The sequence below is a fragment of the Astatotilapia calliptera genome, chromosome 20, assembly GCF_964374335.1.
Source record: "Astatotilapia calliptera chromosome 20, fAstCal68.1, whole genome shotgun sequence".
NCBI lineage: Eukaryota > Metazoa > Chordata > Actinopteri > Cichliformes > Cichlidae > Astatotilapia > Astatotilapia calliptera.
This window is the reverse complement of record NC_137441.1, coordinates 35797241-35815341: the sequence shown is the minus strand read 5'-3', so window position 1 is coordinate 35815341 and position 18101 is coordinate 35797241. Positions and strand designations below refer to the sequence as shown.

Genomic DNA, 18101 nt, shown 5'->3' with positions numbered 1-18101 from the left:
TTTGGATCCAGTAACCTTCATATCCAGTGCAAACACGCTAATTGAAAGCTAAACAAAAATATTCCCTTACACAAAATTAATGTGCCTGATGGCCCATATCTTGATATTAAAGTAGACATTAACATGATAGAAACGCAGTGTGATACCGGAAACATAACAGTGTTTAAGGGCCGTGTTTACCATCATTTACTTTATATGAGATGAGATGTGAATCTGGATGGAATATTTAGCTGCTCGAACTGCTGGGGCCACACAGTTTATTGGTTGATCTGCAAAACAGCACAGGCACCGTTTTATTGTCTCTTCTCCCGCATGAGTCTTTCAGCTAAATTATCATTTTCTGATGCATATATAGAAGCAATAAAAGACGCAACAGCTCCCGATCGCGACGTTTCTACATTCCATTAACATGCAGTTACACATGCATGCAAATGCTCACATATTTGTGCCTCAAATGGATGGATCACCACGGATCAATACTCCAATACGAGCCCGTCAATAAATCTCTCCATCAATCATGGCATTTTAATCGTTCCGTGGATAAAGGAAACAGTGGGAGTGGATAAAACACACGACACGAAGGCAGGATTCAAAGCGAAGCTAAATTAGCTTGATAAATATTTGGTAACATAACGCGTGGGCTCTGCCTACAACAGGTGTATCTCCTCCTGTCCTCAAATGTGAGCCGTCAGAAGCAAACAGCTTAAACAGAAACAATTCCACATAATTGTGGACTTTAATTTGTCTGAGACGGCAGCTATGGCATAATGTGAATAAATGCTGTAAAAATATCAGAATAAATAATAATCATAAATAGATCTTCAATAAATAGAAATAATACATTTTACATAGAAACTGGGAAGCACGAGTTAAAATGTGTTCAAGTTTGCCGAATAAATTGTCCAAAAAAAAAAGTAAAAAACAAAAACAAAAAAAAGAAACACAAAAAACACAAAAAGAAAATACGCAAATGGACTTCCACAGTTTCTATGGGCAATTAATATGAGTTTGTATCTTCGTTTACATTGTGTAGATAGGAGCGCAATGGGATGAGTTGAATTTTAATATTCAAATCAGAGCACCAGTCTGAAGCCGGAGAGAATGACAAATCGTCTGGGCCCGTTCTTGCATGAAGAAACTTGCCTTTGCGCTTCTTGCGTTAAGCATCCATCGTTGTAAGCAAATAAAGGTGAAGCCTGATTGAAAACGATGCAAACGCCAATCAAAACATTTGCAGACTTGCCGTGTAACGCACGATGCAGTTCAGGAGTTCAGGGGCAGGTGTTTGTTTGTTTGTTTTGATTTTTTTTTTTTTTTTTTTTTGGCTAGGTCGGTCCGTGGAAGGGGCAGGTGTCCAAAGTGTCGGCGTGTGAGTGCGGAGCCGCGGGCCTTGGGTCGGAGAGTAGCCCGTCTCTCTGTAATTTCTTCTCCTTCATGCGTCTGTTCTGAAACCAAACTTTCACCTGGGTCTCGCTAAGCTGCAGGGCGCCGGCGACCTCCACCCGCCTGGCCCGCGTCAGGTACTTGTTGAAGTGAAACTCCTTCTCCAGCTCGGTCAGCTGCTTGGTGCTGTAACTGATCCTCGGGGCTCCGTTCATCGTGGGATGGCCGTCCGCGCAGATGCTGCGATTTCCAGCCTCCACCACACCGAGGCCCGAGTCAACAATACTGAACCCACAGGTCATGCGCGTCCTGACTGGGGAGAGAGAGAGGACATGAAAACCTTCTTTAGCAAGATCAATGAGGCTACTAACAAAAGAAGCACAAAACCTTTCTGAATTAAATTATCCACGCCCATATCCTCGATTTAAGCTGAACCCCAAAGCTGAAAACGTGAAAGGTTCAGTTTGTTCGGCTATACGTGAAGTCATAACTTTCTGTTTCCAGAAAAAAATAAATTCAGTGTTTACTGAATAAATGATATGCAGTCCAATCTCAGTGATAATGGAGAATAAATAAATAATCGTTATTATATTTTTTTACTTAAAGAGTAGTTCAGTATTGAAGCATTCACCGGGGATAAAATGATATAAAACTCATTTACAGGAATTGGCTCTGTGCCAGTCTAATGATTTAAAGTGTCCCCTGTATAATGAAGATGTTTCATCAGAGGTATCAGCTTTACCAAAAAGCCTATAGGCAGGGTGCAAAATCCTGAACTGCTGTAAAGCAGAGAGGCTTGAAATGTTGTGCTATCTACATGGGACATAACAACAGAAAGACCTGTGCAGCACATTGCAGTCCACAAGCTCACAGCTTGGAAATCAGATTTAAAGTGAAACTTCTGAGTGTGAGTTTGGATGTTTTGCAGTATTACTGGGCAGTATTATATTTTAAAAGCGTGTTCATCAAAACATTCAGCGAGTTCATTAAAAACCGTATAGAAAATAATATATGCCGTATATTCTGATATAAAGCAGTCAGATGTTTGGCGATTCAACACAACTTTGTAGCATTTACAGTCCATTAACTGTATTCATCGGAATCATTAATTATTTGCCTTCGGGTCTTTCTGTGTCAATGACAGTTTAACAGTTTACAAATCCTTTCGAACGCTGCATTAATGACAAATGTCTCCATTTTTGTCCTCTGAGGTTTCTGGGTTACACATTAAAGTATCATCTGTGCTACTTATGTGCAATGAATGACAGGAAGTGCAGCTATATCTGGATTTTTCATTGCTGACATTGTGGGTAGTCGTCAGTGTGTCTTTGCCTCTGAGAAAATGGGCTGCTGCTTCTGCATAATGGAGTCAGTGTGCCAGGTGTAGAGCAATGCCTCCCACCACAATTCATAGAGAGGAAGGTTAACAGGCCTCCAGCCACTTGGAAAAGCATAGCAGATGGAAAGGTCAGTTATAGGATAAATGTCAACATCTGTGTTTTAAGAAAATGAATGCGAAGGTGACCAAGCCTGAGAATTTGAGGCCAGTGAATATGAAGAACCAATGCAGAGAAACTGTACGTAATTAAGAACTTGAGCTTTGTGGAGTGCAAATCACATGCACATTCTGATTAATGGCTCCAAAGATAATAGAATTGATGCCGGCCAGAGGGCATAAAAGAATCAAACTAAATATTTGAGGAATGACTTGCATGCTTAAAAATAGCCAGCCAGCAAAGGGAATGGAAGGGCCTTCCAAGCCAAGGAGAGGGAAGAAGAAAAGGGATAGATCAATACACATTGCCTCAGTCATCTGGGCATCCAGCCCACAGTAATTCAGGTGCTGTCAAAGCATAATTGAAGAATGACGCACTGGGAGTATATACACTGAGCCAGGAGATCAGGTTACAGCAGGTCTATGGAGGCCTTTCAACATGGAAGAATACGCAATACTTTTTTTTTTTTTTTTGGGGGGGGGGGGGGGGGGGGGTTGCAAAACCAATACAACCTCCAGAGGAAAGCATACTTTCACTAATGACTCTTTTACAAGTTACACAGTAGTCCTAATGAGTTACTCCTACAGATGATCTCCTTCAGAGAGAAACAGAAAGAGGTTACAGAGATACAAACAATACTGGCAGGAAATGTCTTTTTGCGTGGGTGGGTGTGAGCAAATGGTTTTCCCAAGCACATGGATTTGGATCATGTGAGTGTGTCTCTAATGTGTTTGATGGATAAAATGACTTTGAGATCAATCAGCAGTGTGCCTGCCACCTTCTACCTTCCTCGCTTTGGCAATATATCCGGTCTAAAGAACATGAACTGTAGGTTTTTCTATTTGTTTGTTGGTTTGTTTGTTTCTTACACCATTTCATTTTTTATAATAAATCAGCTGTGTTTATGCCACATTTCTGTTTCTGTCACAGCGACATCTTTAAAAGAATCTGCAAATGCAGATCAGTAGCTAAGCCACTAATGTAACCAAGGATTTTTTATTGTATTTTTTTAAAATGTAGTTGTTATTTCATTAGTTTAAGCTTGACCCATTGCCACACAGTTTTTTATTCTGCGACCGTCCGGTGGACTAATCTGAATATTGAGCAAACAGTTGGGTTCTACAGATTTTATGTTTGTTGAGTCACAAAATGATCAAAATTAAAATCAAATGTGATGTCTCTCCTTTTTTGAGAGCATACAAAGGTAGCAGAAAGATTATGACATCATTTTATGTTCAGATTGTTTGTTGCGTCCCTTAAAAGACAAGCTGGGCCCTTCTACCACAAATAGTTTTTTTGTTTGTTTCAGATTTGGTCACTGGATATTTGGGTCAGCAGCATTCTTACTGCAGACACAGACTATTAAAAAGAAAAGAAAGAAAAAACAATACTGGACCACCGCTGTTGTAAATCTTCCTCCATGTAAAATTTATGAAACCCAGCCCAAGTACAGTGGCCAGTCAATCAAGTGACATTATTGATCAAATGAAGGATCTACATAAGATACTATAACTCACATAAAATTGAGGATTGATGGGCATTTTTCACATTAGTATGCTCCTGATATATATTTTTTTAAAGTCTGGGATATGTATTCTTCTGTGGGCTCTCTGCCCAGAACTCATCAGTCAGTGAAATGGTGATCTGTGACAGCAATTATGTTAAAAAGGTGGACACATGTAAAGGTGCTGCAAACTGAAATCAATACACAAGGGCTTTCATTACAAACAGACAACTAATCAATACTCAGGGAGCACTTCAGCTTACAGGAGTAAGTTTTACTCAACTTCCTGTGAGCCTCGACAGGCAGTGGTCTGTTGCATTATTCAAAGTCTGCTGGTTAGTAAGGGCAAGGGTAAATAATTGATTGTTTTCTGGGTTGAATATACACTGAGGCTAAACAGGCTTCTCACTGTACTTCACCTTCTCCCTCTGTGCACAGTCTAAACCCGGCTTGCAACAGTAGGTGGAGCAAAAAATGTTAAATAACCTAACAGACATATTAACATGAAACCGTTAAGAAAATTGCACCCGACTCCTCATGAGCATATTCAAATGTGGCGTCGAGTAGGAACAGCTATAGCTGCCTTCGAAGCGTTTTGATTTGCTTTTTAAGGTGGGAGCATTTATCTTTGAAATTCATCTTTTGTTTGTTGGTGACGGAGGAAATCGTTCACTGTGACGCATCACACACGTCAGCCCCCCCTCCTTTTTTTTTTCTTTTCCTGCTCGAATAGAAAACTTCGATCAAACTTTCTCAACTATAAAGGGAAGTTATTTAAAAGCTAAAAACCGAACAAAACAAATTTACAAATTATCCCAAATTAAATTCGCGGTCATTTCACCCCTCCCTCTCTCGCTCAGTGTCCCTGCACACACACATAAAAAACTTACCCGCCCGGTGCTGACTCCTCTTTACTCTCATCCACTCAAAAGTTTTACTCCTTTCATCCGTATCAGCTCCTTTACAGTCCGGGCTCGTGGAGCTTCCCACGGTGATGTGAATCTCGGGGATATTGTGAGGGTAAATTTGAATTTCCTCCGTAAGTGACCCAAAGCGCTGTGGCTTCTCTTTATTTGACGCGCAGTATCCACGTCCTGGAGAGCCCTGCCCCTGCACCCTGCACCGCCAGGGGACACGGGACGAGTGGGGGCAGGCCAGTGTCGAGAATCCCTCCAGAGCCTCAAACCCTGGAGGAGGAGGGCTGTCCGAAGAGGTGCACAAAGTCAGACGCGGAGAATAAAATCCCGAGGCAACTTCCACCTCCACTTTCCCCTCCTCATCACGACCACCGAGTTCAGGATGAGACCTTCTGCCCAGGTCCTGGTTTATAACCTCTTTTGCTCGGCAGCAGCCCGTTAACAGAGGGCTATTCTCCCCTTCGGCCGTTAACTCTTGATAGGAAGTCATTATCACCTTTCCCCTGCATAATCATTGGACGGGCTTGCACTTCATGCCCGGCCTCTCATGCATGGTCAGGCGGCTGGACGACCGTGGGGACATTCCTCAGAGGAGAAACAGCAGTCCCTGATTGATGGAGATGACGTGCCCTCCCCTTCTCGGCCAATAGCTGGACATCTCTGTCATCAGGCTGGACAAAACTGATTAAGCCGAGCAAGCAAGTTGCGAGACTCGCTTAAGGTCAACATTTTTAATGGTGTCCGAGCACAACAAGCAGGCCCACAGAACAAAACTACAAACATCCTTAGAAAGCAGCAGGAAAGTCAATCATCATCACACTGAGGACCTCTGTGGGCCTCTCACCTTCAGACAGGTAGGACACGACGCCAAAAAACACAGTTTTTGTCCATTTAGACAAAGTCATATTCTTCCTCACTGGTTATTTTTCAAGATAACAATAAAAAAAACTTTTTGTCCAAAGTCGAATTAGCATAATATAAGTCTACACTGATGTAGTTAATGGATTATGTAAATTTTTCAAGGCTTCTTGAAAAACCCAGGGCCCTCTTTAGCAAAGGGCTTAGGTCATGTGAAAGACACACTTGACGGGTTCAGAGGTCGTGACAGCTGGTATTTAGAAGTTCAGTGGCAGCAGATTTGTAATTAGTCTCGAACAAATACAAAAAATGGCTCCGCGTGAAGATCAAGAAGCTGTAAGTGGGAGAGAGGACGTGTCCAGCTCAAGTTTGACGTGCTCCTCAGCTGGGTTAGCAGCTGCTTTTACGACTGTACTTTTCTCGTGTTTAACCGGAAATGAACTGCTGTGGGACAATTTTCGTGCATGTGTAAACAGGGTTACATGGCTGAAAGTTGAAAGAGTGACAGAAAATATATTTAGATATTAAGAAGCGCAAAAAGCTGCTGGGTCTGCACCGCCCTAAAAGGCATTTGGTGCAAAAGCAGATCTACAGGCGCACAGCTACAGCAGCTCACAGATCAAGGAGCTCCACAGTGCAGCTGTTTGGGGTTTTTTTGTTTTCATTTAAATATTTATTTATGCATTTATTTCTGGTGACCTACTTTCAAATTCACGCATCACTGTGACACTCAGCTTGGCCGCATACATTTAAAACCATGGGAATTAATAGAGCTGATAATGCCCTGATGCGCCAGTGCTAACGTCTAATATTCATTTGAAAACCACATTTATTTTCGCTTTCACAGCTTCGATATATCCAATATTTTGCGAGGGTTGAAAAAAAGAATGACAAACATTAAATAGCTAGCTTGTTATTTTTAAGTTTCAACGATCATGTGATCGTTTTATTTTTTATCTCTGTAAAAAAAAAATGCTGTGATCCTGCAAATAAGTTGAAGACGTGTAAAGAAATTTAATAATTTTAACTTATTTACACCTGTATTTTTGTTTCCCACGGACTCTTAGTTTAATTAGTTAAAAAACCAACCTATTAATTAGTAAATTAAATTTTTATATATGCATTTTATTACTACTTAAATATAGTAACTACACGGTTATATTACCTTTTTATTATTATCATCGCTAGTGGTAGTAGTAGCAGCATAACTGTCATTAACATTATTAATATTAGTATTATGTGCTATCTAACAGGTAACATTTAATTAAAACCCTAACCTATAAAATATCTGCCTCCGTTCTTATCGCGTTATTTTAACTATATTTTCTATGTCTTTTAAGTCTGCAGTAATTACAAAATAATTCAGCGTAATGAACAACTTCTAACTGCATTCTTACAACACAGAAATATGGTCCCAGCTGTGGGAGTTAATGGGATTCTACAGGCAGCGATGTGCTGAATGACTGAGTGCAATATATCCCTTCTCTCCATGCATTTGCATGGTGCACTGATCCATCTTCATGTCAGCTCGGAGGTTACTCAGGGTTCACGCGCTAGCTTGTTTCTCTCCTCCACACTCTAAATAAATCTCTGCAGCTTTCTGTTTACCGCCTGAATATAAATTTGTTTGCAGTCGATCGAAGACCTGTGCGGAGGTATTAGAAATTGTATTTCTGTAATGGCTTTCAGCAGAGGGAGGCGGGGGACGGGAAAGGGTTGCAGAGAGGGGAAAAGAAGAGGAAGAGGGGAAAAAAACAGGTGCGGGCAATCTCGGTTTTTACATTTGCAAATGATTTTTTTCCTTCCCCTTTTTTTTGCTGCAGCCACAGACTATTGCAGCCTTTGGATGCATTCAAATTGCATTCAAAATCAAGTAACCTTTTTTTTAATCTCATAGAACAACAACAACAACAACAACAACAACAACCCATGTTTTATTCCTAGAAGTGCCATATGCTTGATTAGCATATATGAGGTGTTGTTCCACATCACTGCCCGGTGGAACAGAAGTTGCATGATTTTGTTTAGCTCAGACTCCTTCCTCTGGACAGCTTGTGTCCCCTTAACCACAAATTTTGCACAAGATTTAGAAAGAGTATAATCTCTCTGTTTAAATGAAATGGATCCTGCAAATACAATTCTGAATTTGAATCCCCCTCAAACCAAACTCTGCAGTCTTACACACATACCAGGAATGGGAATATTCTGCCCATAAACACCTGAAATACCCTCTTAAACCTGAGTGCAGACATTTTCTTCCTTTCCATCATTATCCCCGTAGTCTCTATTGTTTTGACTGGAGGTGAGGTAAACATGGCAACACTTAGGTGGCTATGTCAGGAGCCAGGAGGAGGTGGGGGGAGAATATTGACCGATGTTAATTTGTTTTGCGTCCATGTTCTGATGTGTGTCAATAGGCAGTCAAGGCCCTGGGATCAGTGCGGCCGTGCTCGGATTACCTCCTTGGTTTTGAAGTGAACTCTCATCCTGCTGCTGCTGACATAATGCTGCAACCGCAGTTGACACCAGACCCTTGTGTAGCCCTGCAACACTGTCAAGTCTCATTATGTGTCAGCTCTTGAACCTCACAAGGCTGAGAATGTTAATGCAGTTCCAAGACGGGAAGATGGCAGCTATCTATGCCATGTTCATGGTGGGAAGGTTCATCAGACATCACGATAGAGCTGTAATATGGCAGAGGGACAAAGAGAAATAATTCAAGGTACAGAGAAAGGACTGAAGAAGAAGCACACACAGAAAGCGTGGCACACTGACCAGTTGAAAGATGGCTATCTGAGTGATTGATGGTGCCTGTCGGCTTTTCCCCCCCCAAATATTGACAATTTTGAAAAATCCTTAGGTCAGAAGTAAGGTTTATCTTAGCGTATACCCAGACCACACACACAATCCAGGGAATACCAGCTGAAAACAAAATAACCCATCCGCTCAGTGTGAAATTCTAATAATTGTTCTTGCTTCATTGTTGAATAGCAGAAATCTGTCTCGGCACATGAGCCATAATCATAAATCCAGTGCAACTACTTTGCAAATGGCCAGGGACATTACAGATAACTGCATTCTGCACAGGCTCAACAGTGTGACAATGAAGCAATACCTTACTAATACCAGGACTTTTCAACTATAGCCTGTAGTATGTGCTGCAGCGCTTCACAGCTTCAGTGAGCCAGGAGGCTTCGAGTCGGCAGAATCCCAAACATCATGACAACAAGCCATCAGTCATCTTCCCCCCAAGCTGCTGTGCACACTTGTGTGTTTCCGGAGTTCTTACTGTGGGAAATGAGCAGGGTTAAACATGAAACAGGAGGAAATGTTCATCATTGCAGCACACTCTGTAATATTCTCCCTCATACAGCATTGTTTTAGCTGCAGGGAAAGAGGAGTTGCTTTTATTTATTTATTTATTTTTTACTTAAACATCCCCTGCTTGTTCACAGCACAAATCAGTAGTCTACTGTGCATGCTAAGCATGGTTAATAGCAAAATGTTGATAGAACAGCGATGCCATATTAATAAAACACTAATCCTCTGTTTAAGTTAAAGATAGATTATTCTTTTAGTCTTAAGTAGGAAAATGTCAGCAATGGAAAAAACGTAAAGCTTTGAAAGAATGCTGGGTTTTTAGAATATTCATATATTCGTTATATGTCTTTTGTGTCTTATTAAGTAGTTTTAAAGTAGTGAAAACAATTTGTGTCGCCATGTCTGCCAGTCTGTCAGCTTATTCGTGCATTTAAGAAGATTTAGGTATTCAGACCTAAATCATATTTTCGTGGCTCCAGTTTTGGATTTTCATGGATCATGTTAAACAAATTTCCTTAACAGTAACCATGAAATATGTGAAAAGTTTAATTTAAAGTTCTGTTATGAAAATTACATCAGCAACATTATTACACTGCAAAATTAATACTGCAGTGAAAATGAATGTCTGTCTTTTTGAAGTATCGAATGTTTCATTAAAATTACTTTCTGATGGTTTCATTGTCCCACAGTGCTGACGTAAAAATAATATGTTTGCAAAACTAAACAAGCTACATGTCTACTCAATTTTCCTTATCACAAGTCAGGAAATAGCCATTAAATTGGGACACCTGAAAGCCACTTTATTAGGTATTCCAAGTGAAACCCAGTTGAAATAATACAAGATAAATGAAGCTGAAAAAACCTTTGGCTCAAACTGTTTTAGAAACCTGCTGTTTGTGCTGCAGTTAATAATATTTTACTGTTTACAGGACTGTGTTATTACACTATTTTAATGTATTTGCTAATGAGAGCCCAGTGAAATGGAGCTGTAAAACGTCTGGAATATCTGTTGCTATCCAGGTACTTCAGCTGAACAACCTAAAAATGAACTTTACCTTAACTTGTGTATGTCCGTATTAGGCATTATGTAATTGGGATATAGCAGCATAAAATCCCACTGTGGACACCACCTACAGATGTAGCTGATATCTGAGAATCCGAGCCGAGTCTCTCCAATCTGAAACTCCTTTCTGTGTGTGTCAAAGGTCTAAAACATTACGTCAGTTTGCAAACTGTGTGTGCAGGCTGATAGGTAACACTATAAAGTATTAAGGAAAATCAATTATGTTTATTTTCTTGTGCTGTTACAGATGGTCACCTGTCTCCAGGGGAGACTAGACACAAAGCAGTGGGATTTGAAGCTTACATACAGTTCACATTTCCAGCAGCCTGATATCACTATTCTGATAACACTGCAAATCCTTTTATGCTGTGAATATTAAAATGCTTTTTTATGTGTGAACAAAAAAAAAAAAGTCAATTGATTAGACCCTGATGAAGTCATTGGGTATTGAATACGTCTTGGATGATCAATAATGGTCAACATGTGACATTTAGCAGGGTGACTGTTGTGATTACAAGTTCATTCAGTTAGGCAGATCTCGTCTGGGGCTGCAGTAGGTGACTCCCTCACTGCGCTGAGTGCAGCTCACCACAGCAGAGACAGTTTCATCACCAACTTACCTTTTTATTGTCACCGATCATCCTTAACTGGGAAGCATTTAAAATGCCATTGATCTTGATAATGCTGTGCCATAATATGACAGTAACAGTTGTATGAGATTCAGGAAGTCAAATTTCCAAGATTGATGAGTCGTAGCAGTTGAGTTATAATCCATCTACCTGAGTGATGCTCAGGCACTGTTCCACAAGAAGGAGCAGACAAATAAATAAAACCCATAAAGGTGACACAGGAAATTGATACTTAACAATCATCTTGAGCAACAAGCACCTGGAGAGACTGGTGGGCAGCACTTACTACTGTGGAGGGAGAAAGCTAAGAAGGTTAGCGGGTCATAAAAAGAACAAAACCTCCTAAAGGCCAATCATAAAAGTTCCACGTTATACACCAGAACTGAGCAAAGTTGTGTTTGTGACATTCACAAGTTTTTATTTTACTGATTTACTTTAAAAATTAAAAGGAAGATTTCCCAGTTTGGTCATAAACCCTACCATTATGCTTATACAAATTATTTTATAAAAGTAGATATTAGAGTCTGACCATAAGGCTGTGAGAAAACTAGGAGAACATGCAATGCGTGCCAGAAATTTTAAAGATTTTATTTAATGAAGCAGTAATTCACAGAAACCAGTCTGTAGAACATATCCCCACCAAAGCGGAAATGACTTCTAGGCCTCTGTTGGCTTTTCTCCTGCATGCAGCAGTTTTTACGTCTCTGCTTTTTTCACCAAAACCTTTCCAATAACATCTTTGTTGCTGAGTGGCATTTTCTTACACTTAACTGTTATTCTTGAGTCTTTTATATGTTGTTAAATATGTGTCAGTTATAACACACTTCCACATTATCGACACCGAAATCTACGAAAGACATAAATGACAAAAATAAGCCTTTTGGTGATATTTCATGTCTTTAAATAGTACAGCCATCCATCTGAACTCATTTATGTAAGGAGCAAAAGCAAATTCACACAAATTCCAAAGGCGTTGTTTTGTTGTCCAATGAAAAGTGTTTTAACATGAATTTTATTTCTGCAGGATGGACATCGATGCATACACGCTTTTGCACAAACTTGGTTTCATGTTTATATTGTAAAGTTTTCTGTCAGAATAAACAGCATCAAGAACAGGACTTTGGCACATGTATTCATGTTGTTTAAGAGGCACACATACTTGTGTTGTTGTTTTCTTTTCTTTTTTCATTCTTTATTCCTTGCTCGAGCTCGCCTTATGATCTGAACTCATCGGTGATTGAATAAGGCCATAAATTCAGTACATATTGAGGGTATATGCCTACTTAGAAACTGTGCCTACAGAAATATTTTCCTAAGATACTGTGTGATAATTTCAAAAGGGGATTTGAACATTTTTGTTTAATGACTTTTAAATGTAAATAATGTCCATTGTTACTACCCCTGGAGATGTTTTTTTAATCGCTATATAATGAGGAGGTTACCTTTCTTTGTGTTCTCTGATAAAGCATTGTTTGCCAAAGCAAAAACCTCATAAATAAATCAGTGCTAAATAAATGGAGGTCATTGTACTGAAAAGACATCGTGCTTTTCGGTGGACACCAAGCCCAGCTTATGAAATTTTAAAGCAGGTTAGTCATTGGCATTAATTACTGATGTAAATAACCGCATGCATGGATCGTGGCCAAGGATGGGAAAACAAATTAGCAAATGAAGAATAAACTGAGGGGAAAACCTCCTAAATGGAGCTTAGAGGATTTTTAGTTACTTTCAGGCTTTAGGAATCTCTCTTAGGCTGCAGGCCAATCAGAAAATAAACTGTTTATGGAAATATATACTAATAAACGAAAGGGTTGACTCATAAGCATTAATTATTATCATCATCATTTATTTGCTTTGATAGAGCCCCATATAATGAATGGAATTATCACTTCTCCAATAGACAGCAGCAGCTTATGGGATGGTAAAATAAGAAGCAGCTGGCATTTGTTGATTATAGTGAAAGATACTTAAAGCAGCACATCTTTGTTAAACTTAGAGCAGTTTTGTTTTCACTGCAGCTTAAGAAAAGTCTGGATGCAGGGAGCATTTTTCAAATCTAAACCCCAAATCAGTTACACAACAGCTGCAAATTGGACAGTTGCACATCAGTCACTGTAAAGGACATAATGCAAAATTTTGAAATTAATGATGGACCGTAACCAAAGCTGGTTTCACGGTACCACGGCTGGGATCATTTGTCACTTCAAAGATCTACTTAAGGCAAAGCCCAGAATCTAGAAAAACATGTAAGGATTTTTTGGCTTTCCTGATCCTCGCCCCCTAAAAACACATCTGATCAAACGGGGCAAAGAAGTCAAGTGAGTGAAAAGGAAATAATGACTTTATGCTGCTAACTAGGAGTGACCCAGCGTGTGAACAACTGGCTAACTTAATGTTGAAATGGAAGCAGTCTGTTCGCCCTTGCACTGGGGCCCTTGGGGGAGGCTTTCTTTGACCCTTGGGGACCCCCCCTCCTCCTTGACCTCATCCACAGAATTACTGCACTTCAGTGTGTGGATCCTCCAGCTTTCAGTGGCTGGAAAAAGATCATGTAGAGGAACCAGAGGTAAAAGTCCCATTGAACCTCAGCACTGTTAAAATCATAAATCACCCAGCATATGGAAGAATTTCAGGAATCCAGCGCTGTCTGCTTCTTCTTCCTTACACTCCCCTCCCCTCTTCCTGCCTCTTTGTAAATGAACATATTTTTTCGAGGAGAACTTTTCTTGCCATGTGTCTTTCTCTCTTTTGCCCTTTATTATATTTCTCCTAAATTACCCAGCTGTCACCACCTCTTCTCTACAGATGTGGTGTGGACGTGGCTTTATTTAGATCGAAATGTTCATAGACTTATAGGTGCTATATAACTCCCCTGACACCTACTGAGGCGTGCTGCAAATGGTGTCAAATATTTACCAAATGCCAGCTGATGAAGCGATGAATTAGGAGCAGGAAGGCATTCCATCCAGAACAACTAGGGGATCAACTTCCTTGTTACCCCCCCATTTCATAGCTGTCAGTGGTCATCTGTGATAGCTCATTTACAGCAACACAACTCACATAGCATGCTTATAACTCGTGCGCAGTATCGACACCAGGCCTCACGTTATCAAGAATAAGACAGGAATTGCTCCTTTGGAAGTTGCAATCTATCTGATAAACTCTGGAGATTCAGGAGAACATGTGACCCACTTCTATCAAATGCGTGCATAACGCCCTCCCCCCCAATTTTAAAATCAAAAATAGATGATTAAAAATAACCCTTCCATGACTCTGTTTACATTTCAGAATCCAAATGTCACAGTGACACAGTCAACGCCATTTAAAAAAGAAGTCTTCTCATTGTTCTTTAAGATAATATGTTGTCATAAGTGACTGAATGCCACTGGTCTCTGGTGCAGCCCTATAGGATGTTGGAAGGGCTTCTACGCTACACAACTAACATGCCCCCTGAGTGGGAGGCCAGCCCCAACTTGCAGCACTACAATTTGGCTATTGAAAAGGCAAAGGCTGGGAAGGAGGAGGCAAGAGATCTTGTCATGGTGCCCAATGGGTTCAGAGCTTGTGGTTGGAGTACTGGAAAGACTGCCTTGTCTCAGTGATTAATGGTGGGGAACTCATAGGCAGAAGTGAGGGAGAGGCTTATGTGGCGGGACTGTGCAACATGAATGCACAATACTACGGAGTTTTCAGTGAATCTAAAGCACGCCTTAATTTGATTACATTTGGGATCTAATCCAGGAATCTTTAATCATAAAAATACTGCTGGAGAAAAAAAAATGTAAGTCTAATCAGCGATGAATAGGGTAAACATTGCACAAGAGCTACAGTTTTCCCACATTCATTTATTAAGCCTGTACAGTAGGTGACATCTCAATTAATCAATAGAAGTATCAAAGACTTGCCGTATCATTTAATAGTTTTAACAAAAATATAACATCATTCAAAACGAACATTAATTTGCCCATTTAACACTTACTAATATTTCACACAACCTGCTATTTAGATGAAAACAAAAATCCTAATGTAACACTTAGAAAATGACAACCACTTAGCAATTGTCTGACAACAGGAAGGCAATGGAAAACTCACTCAAAAGTCTACATCATGCATGCATTAACCATGCGCAATACACGCGTAAGATTACAGAACAAAAACATGTAATTATTACTTCATGTCTTGTGCATGCTGTGTGTATGTACAAAAAGCACAGCAAGTTTGAGGCCCTGCAGTCTTCAGTCACTGTGTTTGAGAAACACAAAAGATATCGCTGTAGGTTTCCTTTAATTAAGATGTGTTCATATGGTTTAATTAAAATGTTCCATGAATGCTGAAAGGGTGTGTTGAGGGAACTTCAACCCTGCTGATCAGACTCATCCTCCAGTCTTTCATAAGTAAGTGAAAGTAGATGTATCATATTGAGATTTTGATGAGCACAGGAGGAGTTGGCCATTATGGGGCCCTAGGGCCACTTTGAAATGCCAGCATGGTGATGACTATCTATGCCCGTAAAGGAGGCCGATGGACCATTTGCAACAGATGGAAGTATGCAGTTCAAATGGGCCAGGTCTGATGGCTGAATATACTGACCGCTATTGCTGTTGCTGAAAGAGCCAAATAGAGAGGCGTGCAAGTCTGAGGAGGAGGAAGTTCTAACAATGTTTGCATCTGGAAAATTCAGGTGGTCTGCAAAGGAGGTTGAGCTGGGGGACAGGTTGCAGGTGGCCAACTGAGATAAACTTGTCATCTTTCCATACTTCTGCTCCTTCTTGTACCTCATCCTGCGGTTTTGAAACCAGATCTTAACCTGACGATCAGTGAGCTGGAGCCCAGCAGCCATCTCCAGCCTCCTAGGACGACACAGGTAAGGGCTGAAGTGGAACTCCTTCTCCAGCTCCAGCAGCTGGTTGTTGGTAAAGGCTGTCCTCTCCCTCTTCACACTTTGCCTTCCTCTACCTGATAGACCAGCTGCCATGCCACTGCTGACTGATGATGGAGGAAGCACATAAAGAAGAGAGGGTGTTAAAAGGAAAACATCTAACAGTTCTATCCTGAAATGTATAACCTGCACATGGAAGACTTCAAGTGCCAGGGAGGCCTGTGTTAATCCTCAGACAATCAACCTGTGACCAAGTAAGAGCCCTCAGCTCTTCCTGCACATTCAGTCACGGTTGAGACGCTATACAAGACTGGCTGTCTACTGTGTCATGTGTTCAGGGAAAGTTACCTCCCGAAGAAGCAGTCTGGGGGAAACATCTGACGCCACTACGGCTGCCTGACAGAACACATTAATCAGAGCTACACACGGAAGCAGACCTGTCAAATCCTCATCTCAGTCACTTAAAAGGTACCTTGGGACCACCACTGAAAATAACCACCATTAGGGATTCAATTTGACATGTATATGAGCAGCACCAGGCTCTGTTGATAATAATGTAACAAAGCCAGGGTTAATGGATACTTAATAAGACCTATAGTGAAAACTATATAACAATAATCTGCCGCACTGGAGGACTGCTTCCTTGTTATATGTCAGCATGTCGACACAGCAAAGTTTAACTATTTCAAAGATTTAAAAAGAAAGAAAAAAACCCAGCATGATTACAACATTAAATTAAAAAAAATCAAAAAGTTTTTCTCTCTCTCTTTTTTTTTTTAAATATATGGAGATTTTGCTCTCAAAATAAACACACTCGCCTCTATAGTCGTGATGTGATAGAATTAATGAACTGATACAATCCATTTTGAGACCGTGTCAAGAGATGACAGATCGCAGAGTGCTGATTTTTTCTTTTTTTTTTTTTGTGGATTAAAAGAAGTGTTTGTGCAGCATTTGTGCTGCAGCTTGTCTGTTTGGAACATCACTTTGCCTGCAGGACTGGAAAAACAGCCCCGTATGCTGTGAGCATGACAGTGGCATTTGGTTAACTGTTCAGTAACACCAGCACTCATTCATTGACAAAGCAGAAAGAGCGCTCACATTAGAACAAAGTTCTCTTAAGTGTGATCAAGCAGATGACTTTGACCACTCTTGAAAAGTTACTTTGCTGTAGCTGTTCTGCTTCCAAAGAAAGGTAACAAAGACAGTGAGTGTTTGAGTTACATATCAGTCGAAAAAAAGAAACATTTAAAAAGAGGGAAAAACGTGTTTGTAAAGAGCCTAATGAAGCTTCTTGTGTCACAAATATTTTGAACACTCAGTGTCAGCTTTAAAAAGGCACAGATAATGAACAAAACCAGTTACCAGACTGTTCAGAGCCAGTGGTCCGTGGATTCATCCAGGGAAAAATTACTTCTGAGCGGCAGATGGTGAGTAGACTGCAGCTCCTGCTCTTGATGTCCAGCTTGCCCTTGCCATGGCAGTGAACCACGGGCTCCAGTGGGCACTCAGATTGTTCATCTGGGTTCAACCTGGAACTGACACGAGAAGAGGAGGTCATGTTTTGCTGATTAAGTTCTGCTTCTTGGCCTCCTCCTCCTCCTTCATTGTATCCCGCGCTTAATTTTGGCACCTGTCCAGAGCTCATAGCAAAACTGTTGCCATGCAGCTGCAGTGGGAGGGCAAACTGTTGGGGGTCCATGGACCCAGCTCATCAAACTGTTTCAAATAAAACCAGGAGTCCCTCAACAGCAGTAAAAGGCGAGGACGTGTGTCTATCTAATATTCGATCACAATTAACCTGAATGTAAAAAGGCACGCGGGAAAGTGCACTTTGAGTAACCATTTGGAACAATTGAATAATATTTACCAGAAGGGCGCCGTGGTCACGTGTGGCAGTCCTCCAATGACGGAGCTTTGGAGTTGGAAAGTAATCCGCCGGCAACTTGGAACCCAGAGGAAGCTTCTGCCATATTTCTTCAGACATTTCTATGAGCAGCCTGCATTTCTTTACCTAGGATATTAAAAATATATATAATGGAATATGAAAA

General features: G+C 40.6%; 2 protein-coding genes and 1 long non-coding RNA gene across 3 annotated transcripts; 1 reads left to right on the top strand and 2 right to left on the bottom strand.

Moving 5' to 3' along the window:
• Positions 1-240: 240 nt before the first annotated feature.
• On the bottom strand, positions 241-5790 carry hoxc1a (homeobox C1a). The gene is made up of 2 exons (XM_026155166.2): positions 5274-5790; positions 241-1696 (listed from the first exon to the last, which is right to left on the bottom strand). Exons 1-2 carry the CDS (start codon positions 5788-5790, stop codon positions 1326-1328), a joined length of 888 nt encoding a protein of 295 aa, XP_026010951.2. The 3' UTR covers positions 241-1325.
• Positions 5791-5854: 64 nt separating this feature from the next.
• On the top strand, positions 5855-9866 carry LOC145423256 (uncharacterized). Its single transcript, XR_013904344.1, has 2 exons — positions 5855-6154; positions 8576-9866. It is a non-coding gene; the product is annotated as an uncharacterized LOC145423256 (long non-coding RNA).
• Positions 9867-14996: 5130 nt separating this feature from the next.
• LOC113013764 (uncharacterized) lies at positions 14997-17822 on the bottom strand. Its single transcript, XM_026154909.2, has 2 exons — positions 17416-17822; positions 14997-16157 (listed from the first exon to the last, which is right to left on the bottom strand). The coding sequence occupies exons 1-2, from the start codon at positions 17750-17752 to the stop codon at positions 15634-15636; spliced, it is 861 nt and encodes a 286-aa protein (XP_026010694.1). The 5' UTR covers positions 17753-17822; the 3' UTR covers positions 14997-15633.
• Positions 17823-18101: the final 279 nt, after the last annotated feature.

Excerpts from the sequence above, each read along its gene's own strand:
- LOC113013764 (XM_026154909.2), bottom strand. The coding sequence starts at position 17,752 with ATGGACCCCCAACAGTTTGCCCTCCCACTGCAGCTGCATGGCAACAGT. Across the intron at positions 16,158-17,415 it reads CACTGGCTCTGAACAGTCTG|TCAGCAGTGGCATGGCAGCT; the intron begins GTAACTGGTTTT and ends CTCCATCATCAG.
- hoxc1a (XM_026155166.2), bottom strand. The coding sequence starts at position 5,790 with ATGACTTCCTATCAAGAGTTAACGGCCGAAGGGGAGAATAGCCCTCTG. Across the intron at positions 1,697-5,273 it reads GAGGAGTCAGCACCGGGCGG|TCAGGACGCGCATGACCTGT; the intron begins GTAAGTTTTTTA and ends CTCTCTCCCCAG.